An 11,024-nucleotide genomic window follows, 5' to 3' on the forward strand; every position below is an offset into this window, starting at 1 on the left:
ACTGTTTTTAGAATACAATTTCTCTAGCCTGTCCTGTTTCGCTGCACGCTACACGTGAGCCTTGCGAAAGTATGCAGCACGGCACCCCTCTGGTTATAAGACGCCAGTGAGTCACGCATTGTTGCATTGCAACACATCTGGAAGCGAAAGGAACAAAATCCGGAAGAGAAAAGCGATACCCCCTTTAAGGTGATCGACACGGACCTTTGCCGCAGTCCTGTGCACGAAGGATGACAAAACAGCAGATGTGCTGCTATCCTGTCGTCTTGCTGTTTTCAACCCCCGTTGTCTATTCGTTTGCGGACCCTCTCCTTTCCGTGAAAGAGAGCCCCGTACCCACGTGGCTTATTAAAAATGGAGCACTCATTGCAACTGCATCCGAGTTGTAGCGTTTTTCCGTTTTGTTTTCCGGCTATTTTTTCTTTTTGCCGTGTCCTTTAAGCGATTTATCCCATGCATATATGCTCGAAGAATCGTCCCTTGCTCGATTACCGGTTGGTGACCTCGTGACCAAATATTTCGCTAACGAAACTGTCACCAATTAGAACCATTTGTGTCCCGAGAAAGCAATCGACGGGTCCAACGGCAGATGCTATAATTGTGCTCTTTTACGTCCAAGCACATAAGCTATGAGGGCTCTACTATTGATTTCATACTTACGCATTAAGGAACGCGGCTTCAGTTTCTCAATCTGCAAAAGAGCAGCCAAACAAGAAAACGAAAAATTAGAACAGATCGTTTTGCAATCGACCGTAGTGGTAATGTTTGATTTAGAGAGAAAAATGTAACAGAATAGCTGAAAAACTTGTTCTGCAAGAGCACGTAGGAGATAGTTGGTTGTCACCTTCAATAGCAACTAATTAAAACTATTTCACAGCAAACGGTTATCGAATTTCAAATTTAAACCCCGTTTGTTTACACTGACAGTCACGCATTGAAGCTCCCTCTGGGGAGATTCGATGATCGATTGTGTACAATGTGTTGATGTTTCATGCTCGACGGCTACGCGCGCTTCTCACCAACTGTCAAAATCATCGAGGCACCTTTTCACGCACACACGCGCAACCCTGTTTCACTCACTCTCTCTCTCTCTCGCCAGCCTTATGCGATGGTGTTTGTGTAAACGCAACAAACGCCAGCCGAACTGTCAAAATTCGGCGGCGGGCGCTTAAACGCATACGATCATACAACATATGGCAATGACAACAAAAGCAACGACCGCTTGCTTTACTCCCATTCTCTCACTCTCGCCCTACTCTCCCCCGCTCTCTTCTGAACCAACTACTAGCTTGTTTAAATGTTTCGCTTTACGTGTATTTCCGTGGCAAAAGGAGTACGGACGTTCTCGCTTTTTTCTCTCGAAATGGAAGCAAACCAAACGTTAAAGCAGGACAGCTGTGCGCCCACGATTCACGATCCCCTTCTCCTTTTCGCACTCCTTCACGCTACGTGCCTTCCCCGCTTCCACGAATCGATCTCGTCATCTGTTTCCATTCAAAACCCGATCACCATGGCACGCACGGACTCTCTCTCTCTCTCACACAACCTCTTTAGAACGCGTTTGGGGATGAATAGAAGAAAAAATACACAGCATAGAACGCATCCCTATGATTAAGGGAGGCATCCGGATGGAATTGGATGGTTAGCATACATATAATCGCGTAGTACCAGCTTATGCTTTTACCATCAGAGCCCCCCTCATGAATTTCCCAATCACCCACGCGAGCAAATATTAACAAATATCGGAGCATAGTCAGCAGATAGAGAGAGTGAGAGAGAGGGTGTGTGTGTTTGTGGCAAGCGTTCTAGGCAATAATCGACTACGCATCATTTCGGCAGCCAGAAATGTGCTGCAGCAGCTTTTCGGCTAAAAATATATGCTGATTCAGCAGACAACCTGCAGTTGCTCCGAAGCTCAGTAACATAAATCTCCAAAGGAGCGATTCAAAGTTTGCGTACCATACCTCCATCAAACCTATTCCTCAGGGAAATTCTAATAATCTTCATTTATGCCGGAAGTGACTTCATCTCCTTCGCCGTGTTCTCGGCGAAAAAGCTCCGACTGGTGCAAGAAATCGGCAAAGGAAAAATGCCTTCTGTATGTTAATGTGCGTGTCCCGCAAATAGGGGTTGGGCAATCACACATTGGCCGACCGGGGTGATCTACACACATACATATCCATGGCACGCAGCACGTATTTTCATTCGGCCGTACTACGAAAATTGGGGATTGTTGTTAAAATGCTTCCTTTTTTTTGGGCAACGTTGCTCCTGCAGATCCTGGCGTTAAGTTAAAGTGACGCACTCTTCCACGCCTCCGTTCCCTGTTTCCGTCTTATTCCTCATTCGCATCACCGCCTCTCTTGCCCGGTGCCACAAGAAGTAACGAACCGGGGGTCATTAAGGATAAAGATTTTAAAGGAAAACCGATCGAACATAACGCAGCAGTACAGAGGACCAGGGTCCACAGAGGCTAAAGGATCCTGTATTGCTGTGCCTGCCTTCTTACAGCACGCACACAGCCAAATGTACGCGCGCCCGTGAAGGCCCCTTGCTGAGCGATCCCAATCCATATCAGCACCACCGTTTTCAGCATTTCCTTTTTGCTCTGTGTGTGTTGTTGCGTTGCTGTCCGCGCTGTTGTTGCACCCGTTTGCGATCCGCGGAACCCGTGGAACGAGAGAGAGATAGAGAAAAAGTGATGAAAAGGGAAGAAGGAGACGGGAAAAGGGGCCCTTTTTTTAACCACATAGAGGGATGAAACTAAACCCCTCTTTTCTCAGTCGCGCGCACCAAACACCGAATGTGTGTTTCGCGTACGGTTTGTGTGCGCGTATGTGTATTTGTGCTAAGGGGTCTTGTGATGTGGTGTAGAACACTTATTACAAATCGACCCTCTATAACCGACCAACATCTTCTTCTTCCGCTTCTTGGTCACCAGCAGCATAACCGCCGTGTCGCTTCTTTCACCCCACGGTTTCGCCTGTTCTCACCCTGGTCGGGCACCCCTTCATTTCCCGGTGTTCGGGATCGGGTGTCCACAAAACTTCACAGCGCGAAAACACGTCACAGGAACGCATTCCTTTGCCCCAAAAGGGAAGCCACAATCTAGCTCCACAACGTCCCATCCGCATTAGCTTACTCGTAGAGTTCGCCAAGCAACCACAATGCTTGCTGTGATGCAGTATGTCAAAATTGTAAAATGCAAAAAAGCCCCTTGCACGAACAGCAGCAGCACGCAGCAGTCGCAGCAGACCACCAGCACACACTACTGTCATAAAGCTCTGTCCGTGCGGTGTCAAAAAAAAAACCAAGAGGAAAAGAACACGATCACGATATGCCACATAGAAGTTTATCAGCATTACAATTTTCATCCCCTGGCGCGCAGTAATCCACCTCTTCCTTGGGGGAGGTTTTTCATTACCCATTTTTTCGGCCGGGAAAAGCCGCTTATTCCCCCGCCACCGGGCGGCATTTTTTCCGCCCAGAAGGAAAAACAGTGGCGCGTTGCACACACACACACACACACCAACGCGCACAATGAAAGCCCGTCTTCTATCCGGAATGGAGATGAAAATGACACATCCCGGCCTCAGCAGTGTCAGCGCGCCATGAGGGGCCTTGATGGGCGGAAACCTTTTTTCCTACAAAATATCTTCTTTGGGGCACGATTTCATCACTTCCCACGAGTCTGGACGACCCCGATGAGGGAGGGTAGTTCCCGAAGGGGTGGAAAATGAAGAGTAGAGAAGAACTTATTAGAATATATGCGTACCCGTCCACTTGTCCATAGTTGTTCCCCTCAGGAAATCTACCACTTGTTTCCAACCCCCGGGCACTACACTCACACAATGTCCATTTCTTTTGGCACTTCCGTTTCCGCGTTACAAAGCTGGGAAGGTGTGCTGGTTCTGATTATTTTTTTCTCACTTTTGCTTGACAATTTTCCTACTACGCCGCATACGACGGGAACGCACCAACTCCTAGCGCGGTCGGACGTTTTCTTGACAGCAACCGCGACTGCCGCCAGCGGGAAGTCTGACTTTGCACTGCTCGTATTCTTCTTTCATCATCATCATCATCAGCATCATTACATTGGCAGCTCGAGTTTTTTTTGGTGGGGGCGCCATTATCAAATTCCTATCGAATCTCCGGACTTACCTTGTCGCAGGGTCGCTTTTGCAGGCAATGCGATCTCACCCATTCACGGTGGGACTTCAATTACTGCGTCAGCAAATCTTTAACTCAAACTCACTTTGCACAATTGAACCGAGCACGGGACGAATAGGTGCGTAAACATTCAGAAAGGCCCGCTTAACGCAACGGTGTTGTTTGCCCTGTGTCGTGCTATGACATACACACGCACACACAAATTAAGGGTCGGATCCGTCAACTGCTCGCATCAAGCAACCCGCGCACTGTGCATTTGTGGATATATTATTTTAAAGTCTTTTCCTTTTACTTAAACACTGCACAACGTTGCTTCGCTAAAAAGGCGCTACGCAGCACTTGAAATTGGCGGTATTTCCGTGTTTTTTCTTGTTTTCTTTGACACCCGCGATGCGGCGCTCGTCGACGAGCTGGTGATGATGAAGTTCCTTCGATATGGAAAGACCCAACATACGGCCACAGGATGACCATCCCTATAGCGTTGCAAACAATCAACTGTTGATGATGATTGTACCCAGGTAACAAAAAGCTATCGTTCGATTGTACCGGTAAACACGCACTCTCGTGATCGATTTAGTGGAAATTGAGAAAATAAGGGAAATTCAACTAATGAAAGTAGTCGTTGTATTTGTTGTTAAGTAAAAATAACAAAAGAAGCGTTTAATAAATAACAACCAGTAGCCTCGCTTATGTATTACCGCGATGTAGAAGAAATCGATATAAGAAATTAGGCACAATTTTCCCCATCGCAATAAATGCATCTGCAGTATGCTGGGTACAATTTGCTAGCCGAATTTATACAACAAAAGGTTTATAACTTTATTCATAAGTCGACGAAAAATAAGCTTCCAGGAATTTGATTATTTTACTACAGAGATCACAGCGTTTAAGTAGAATTGTGACTGAGATTTGAATTGTTCTGCAGAAAGCTCCTATATTGGTTGAATCCTTTATAGAATATAAGTTATCAAAATGGTACTTCGATGTAGCAAAAATTTAACTTAGCAGGAGATAAGAGGCGACTCTCCTTCAAGCAACATTTCGATGAAAAATTTTCGCTGTTCTATACTATTGCCTATATTCACTGCAGTTATCTATCTGTCCAGTGATACAACCACATGGGCTCTTGTAAGTGTCCTCTAAACCGCTCTAAGCGCCGTCCTTTAATATCCCGGTCTTTCAGGCGCCCGCATCAATGCCATCAGTTCGATTCGTTTTGAGCCTACCATGCGAACGAACTAAACGGATTTTATGGTCTGGATCGTCCGGTGTCAATCTACGATACCGAGTTCATCATACAACTCGTGCAGCTTGTATAGCGGCTCAAAATACCCAAAACGATTCAATTAATGAAAAACTAACCGTCATTTCAATGCACAATCTATTTACTCGATGAAAACACGTCCGCCTTCGAGAATCGACGAAAACGAGTTTTGTTTCCAATGCATGTCCTATTATCCGGGCTACAGCTGTTTAGCGCGAAAATGCATCCTGTCAAAATGTCACATCTTCACTGTGGTAATACTTATCAGACGTTTCTTTATTTAACTTTTCCTTAATTCAATTTCACTTTTTACCGAAAACACCCTACTGAAACAAACAATAAATAATAACTGCGTAAAATGATTGAAAAATGTCCTCCAAAAATATGCTCTTTATATATCAATTATAACAAAAACTTCGTTCTTTTCGTGCTCCGGTTTTTTGTAAATTTGCATTGCCGAGTACGTGATCGCTTTCACCTCCGTGCCCTGCGGATGTTTTTGCAAATCAAACTCTTCCCCGTAGCAATTGCACTCGATGGTAAACTGTTCCAGATCGAACTTAGTTATCACGAGCTTTTTACAGATGAGGAACGGTTCGGCGGAAAATAGAAACAACAGTTCGTCCAAAAAGCGGAACAGCATATTTTCCATATCGTCCGTTGGCTCGGTTGTGATTTGATAGCACTTCTTAATTTCTACCGTGGGCAGCTCGGTCATGTAGCCGAACATTGCCATCCCGCACTGTTCGAACGCTTCCTGTAACGATTCTCCCCATGCGTGTAGCCTTAAATGGGAGGAAATTGCACATTGCATCACCTCAGTTTGAGATTCAATGTTTCGTACTTACTGCACATCTGCCGTGTGGTCTAGATCTAAAAAATGGAAATAAATGAGGCCAAATAAACTAGGTTGCAAATTTAAATTCGAATGAAGCTTCTCACATTCATATTTTACGTCTGGCAACGTATGCTCCATGCTTTCCAGTGGCACTTCCATGTTGAGGCAGACGCGTTCTAACGAAACGAAGAAAACAATTATTTCTTAATTAACACTTTACGCACGGACGGAAACAAGACAGCTTTGTCATTCGGCAATGATCGATGTAGGAAGTGTAGTTTATTTAGAAGATGCACTCTGTGACCGAGGAAGGAATGCACCCTCACGTTGGATGAGTCATGAGTACAAACTTAGCATTTTACTGCATACAGTACATTTCAGTGCAATGTTTGAAGAGAACGCCGATCCACATCTAAGTCATTTCATACCCGAGAATAACTTTAATCCTTAATTTTTGCAAAGATAACTTTTGATGACTTGTCCGGTTCTCCACATTTTCTACACAAAGGCAATGTTTATATTTTTAATTCGCGTTTGACAGGAATCGCAACCTGTCATCCAACACACCAGTGACAGCAGTCTGGAAGAAAACAACAGAACGCAACTTTCCTTTTCGGATTTCTCAAAACGCAAGATGTTGGCCCATCGCGGGCCTGTAAACTTTAGTATTATTTAGTGTCCAACTGTTAGCATTCCCAAGAAGCGAAACCACCACTGCGGGGCGGAGAAACTGACCGCCAACATGAAGAAGCTCACGGGAACGTTTCGCAACACGCAATGGGATCCGTACCTGCTCATCACCCAGATCGTTGCTATGCAGGCCCTGCTGTACGTTAGCCTCGGGACAATCATGTACGTGATGGATTTTTTCGCCGAAGCTAACCACACGCTCGATCACATATTTGAGTATCACGTAAGTTCCCGAGTCCTGGCCACTCGGCCACTAGAGTTCCCGCTTAGGGCTAATCCTAAATTTCTCTCACTCCAGGAAATACACGTAACCGATCTCGGTGGACGATTGGTTATTGTGGCCTTCATACTCAACTCCCTAGTCGGTGCCGGGCTGCTGTGGTTCATAGTGCGGCGGACGAAGCTGTGTTTGGATTTTAGCTTTACCTTCCATTTCACCCACCTGGTGATATGCTGGTGGTACAACGAGGCCTTCCCATCGACGATCGGCTGGTGGATGCTGAATGCCGTCTGTACCGCGCTGATGTGCGTGTGCAGCGAGTTTCTCTGTCTGAAGACGGAGTTGAAGGAAATTCCCGTTGGCTATACCGCACTGAACAACAAGGTTGATTTGTGAACGTTCGCGGAGCATGCAAAGAGCAAAGCAGGTTTCCAGAGGTAGAGTAATGGTGGCACGTTTCCATAGGTGTAGCACCGTGTATTTTGACGCCATGGCTTCAGGGATGTATAGAGCAATCCAAGGGTAGGAGCGACTAGTGCTGTTCGATTTTTTTGTGTTGTACACTACTCAAGCTTTACAAGTAAACACTAAGAAGGCTAAGAAGATTTTTAATTTATGTTTCCTACTAAAACAAACAATAAAAGAACGATAAAAAAAGATGGTAATGATTTTTTAATCCATCAGCAAACATACACCGGTAGCGATTATCGATTTGCGCTTTTGTTTGCTTTCACTTCCTTGGAAACAGACAAAACTCTGAGGCAAATGAAGGCATTCCTCCATAGGTTGGGATAGCAGCTTGTAATGCTCTGTTCTTGTTGTCCGTTCCGCGCGGGCACAGAATTGATACATCACATTTATGTGGACTTTGAAACCGCACGTTTTGTTCGTCATTTAGCACATCCGATCGATGGAAATCATCAGAGATGGGCAGTTTAAAAAGGCTAGACCACCGGCTACCAACTGGTTGATACGCTCAGTCGGGAACGTACGGTTGACGGTTCAATATTCAATCAGGGCAAGCATCACTGACCAATAAAGAGGTTTGCTGTCTCTCGCACGGATGTATTTTACTCAACAATTCGACCTGGTGTGTGGTTTTGTGTGTTGTCTTGCATATCTGTAGCTAGATGCGACTGTTTGCTTCCGAGATTAGTTTACATATCGTTTACTATAAGGCTAGCCAAGATAACGCAGTGTATGTGCGTGTGTGTGTGTGTTCGTCTATTCCTTCCCAAAACACACGATCCTCATTATTTACTAGAAATTCGTTCTAACGCTCTAAACACAACTTAGCGATTCATTATCTTTATTTGTCTTTTTATTAATTAACTACAACACTGTGGTCGCACCATTTGCACCATGTTTGCGTAGATATCGACAGCGTCCATAAAGATCGTTGGCCCGTACGCTCTAATTGCTAACGCCATCATTTCGCACGCTGTTCTGCAGCACGCCTCGGACTGATCGACACGTGCGGATCACGGACGATCGTGCTACAGGCCATGAATTTCACGGAGAATCACACTGCCCAAACGGCACCACCAATCGACTGCAGGAACTATCTTCCACCGTTGCGGCTGTATTATGAAGGTAAGCTCAACCGATGCATCTCGCTATTGTGGAAGTAACGCCGACTCCCTTTTCCCCAGAGTACGCCATCTCTTTAAGCTTATCGTTAACCGTCGGCTGCATCGTATGGCTGTGGGTGACGTTCGTGTTTGTGCAAGTAATCAGACTAATCAAGCGCCAGACCGAGAAGAACCAGGTGATGGTGCTAATCATTGCCAATACGGTGTATTTTGTAAGTCAGGGACAACATTCCAGGTGTATCCGACGAACTAACGCGTGTGCTGCTTTCCGCTTGGCTCTGTTGTTTGCAGACGGTGGTTACGTTCAACGTGGTGGCACTGCTAATACCGCACGTGGCGGTCGTCTGCGACATAGTGCCGTTCGTGGCGTTTTGCTGGTGTATTTTGGTGTTTTTTCGCTACCTCAAGGAGTCGGTTGGCGGTGATACGGCCATTATTGGACTGTACGAAACCAAGGCAATCCAGCCACCCCAAGTGTGTCCATGCTTTCGCTTCATCTACGACAAAAAGTGAGCTCGTTTTTCGAAAAGGAGTAATCAGTTATCAGACCATTAAAGTGAGAATCTTTAAATTCCTCCTTTTCCAGACGACAACTGCGCGCTATCCGATTGGGAATTATGCAGCTACCGATTTACAACAGTGTTGTCGCTAGCATTCAATTAATCATTTTCACATTTGATAAGGTAAGGTATTGCAATAATGCTCTCCATCACATGATTAAGCCTGTTTTTCTGTTATTGCAGGATTTATTCTTCGATGTATTTTATGTGATTTTACCATTTATAATAGCGTCGATCGTGTTCTACGTTGGATCATCGGTTTCGTTCATTAAAACAGTGGCCCCACTCTATCCCGACAATCCGATCTTTGTAAGCAGCGAACGCACTGTTTTTCTCGATATTTCTCAATATTATCAACCTGTCATCAACGCTTTTTCCCTGCACAGAAACGATTCTTTCTGCTCCAGTTGGTGCTTATCATCACCAAACCGCAGATCATTATCCTAGAGCTCATCTACAACCTGGCCACGTTCGAATGTACTGTAGCTGGCGAGCCCAAAGTGTACCTAAACAGTGAGTTTGTGTGCTAAACAATTTCAACCATTGCCATAATAATACCTGCCTAAACCGTTCCTTTGCAGTGATAAAACAAACGCTGATACTTATCGAAGTCGCAATAGTCGCTATTTTTTCGTACAAATTCTACACCACCACCCCTCAACAGGGGCAACCCAAAGGAGAGAAGTCGGGTGTAAACAATACGGGATATGAGGCATAAAAGAATAGGAGCAAAGCTCTGACGAGGCAGCATTTAACTTACCTAAATAGTGAATAATGTATTTATTACATTTCTTTGTTGAAAAAGAGGAAAAATATTAAAAAACGAACGAAACGAAAAACGAAAAAATGTTCATCGAAACGTGCTACTTCACAGCGAATAATTCAAATGAGAAGCAAACACAATCATTTAAAGCAAACAGTACCCGAGGAAACTGGCAACGAGAATTTAAACGTTGATTGAGTTCAAACAATCATTGGCGCACTTTTTTAATTGCCACTTGAAGAGATCCTTTTGCTACGCTGTAACGAATGTTTACATTTCCTGTCTAACGAGCTATAGACCCACTCGAAAGAGTGCTACAAGCTGCTAAGAGAAACTAGTCCTAAAGAGAAATGTCCTTAAGTTTAATACTAGCGTTGTGTTTACTGAATCTTTTAAGAAAGGTGCTAATCCTCTGAATCTCCAGAGTGGAGTCATTCTAATATATTTAAATATATTTAAAAATTATCGTTCTTGCTGTCAAAATATTGATACTTAACAAAAATATGAATTAACGCCAATGCGAGTAACGCAAAGTGGCATGTTTGAATAATAAACTTAAATAATTCCTAGCATGAGCTCGCTCGGTTTACGCAATCAAATATGTTGGCGGTGCTTATACTTAATTCAACTTTATAAGAATGGTTATTTCAGAAGCAAAAACAATAAAAATACTTTTAAAATCCATATTTCCATAATTCCATATTTTCAGAGAGGTTCTTCATTATTCTCGAGGTGAATCCTGCGAGATCGTCGAGAATCTTTGAATCATTAACAAATAACATAAAAAATGGAGTACTATAAAAATAAAAGAAATGAGCATAATTTACTACGCAAACGTGTTTGTTGGCCATCAAGACAAACAAAAGTCAAAACGCAACAGTTAACAAAACAAAAAAGCAAACTAGAACCCATTCTCTTTTTATCGTA

The 11,024-nt window shown here is 44.2% G+C and overlaps 3 protein-coding genes across 3 annotated transcripts; 2 read left to right on the forward strand and 1 right to left on the reverse strand.

Annotated features, from left to right (window-relative positions):
• Positions 1 to 5,742: 5,742 nt before the first annotated feature.
• LOC128297407 (protein archease-like) lies at positions 5,743 to 6,790 on the reverse strand. The gene is made up of 4 exons (XM_053033038.1): positions 6,701 to 6,790; positions 6,377 to 6,448; positions 6,283 to 6,307; positions 5,743 to 6,219 (listed from the first exon to the last, which is right to left on the reverse strand). Exons 2-4 carry the CDS (start codon positions 6,429 to 6,431, stop codon positions 5,826 to 5,828), a joined length of 474 nt encoding a protein of 157 aa, XP_052888998.1. The 5' UTR covers positions 6,432 to 6,448; positions 6,701 to 6,790; the 3' UTR covers positions 5,743 to 5,825.
• Positions 6,791 to 6,853: 63 nt separating this feature from the next.
• On the forward strand, positions 6,854 to 7,819 carry LOC128297429 (protein SYS1 homolog). Its single transcript, XM_053033063.1, has 2 exons — positions 6,854 to 7,185; positions 7,261 to 7,819. Exons 1-2 carry the CDS (start codon positions 7,015 to 7,017, stop codon positions 7,576 to 7,578), a joined length of 489 nt encoding a protein of 162 aa, XP_052889023.1. The 5' UTR covers positions 6,854 to 7,014; the 3' UTR covers positions 7,579 to 7,819.
• An 868-nt stretch (positions 7,820 to 8,687) lies between these two features.
• LOC128298499 (uncharacterized) lies at positions 8,688 to 10,130 on the forward strand. The gene is made up of 7 exons (XM_053034249.1): positions 8,688 to 8,775; positions 8,835 to 8,986; positions 9,066 to 9,283; positions 9,361 to 9,457; positions 9,518 to 9,643; positions 9,721 to 9,847; positions 9,916 to 10,130. Exons 1-7 carry the CDS (start codon positions 8,688 to 8,690, stop codon positions 10,050 to 10,052), a joined length of 945 nt encoding a protein of 314 aa, XP_052890209.1. The 3' UTR covers positions 10,053 to 10,130.
• Positions 10,131 to 11,024: the final 894 nt, after the last annotated feature.

The sequence above is a fragment of the Anopheles moucheti genome, chromosome 2 (assembly GCF_943734755.1).
Source record: "Anopheles moucheti chromosome 2, idAnoMoucSN_F20_07, whole genome shotgun sequence".
Classification (NCBI taxonomy): domain Eukaryota; kingdom Metazoa; phylum Arthropoda; class Insecta; order Diptera; family Culicidae; genus Anopheles; species Anopheles moucheti.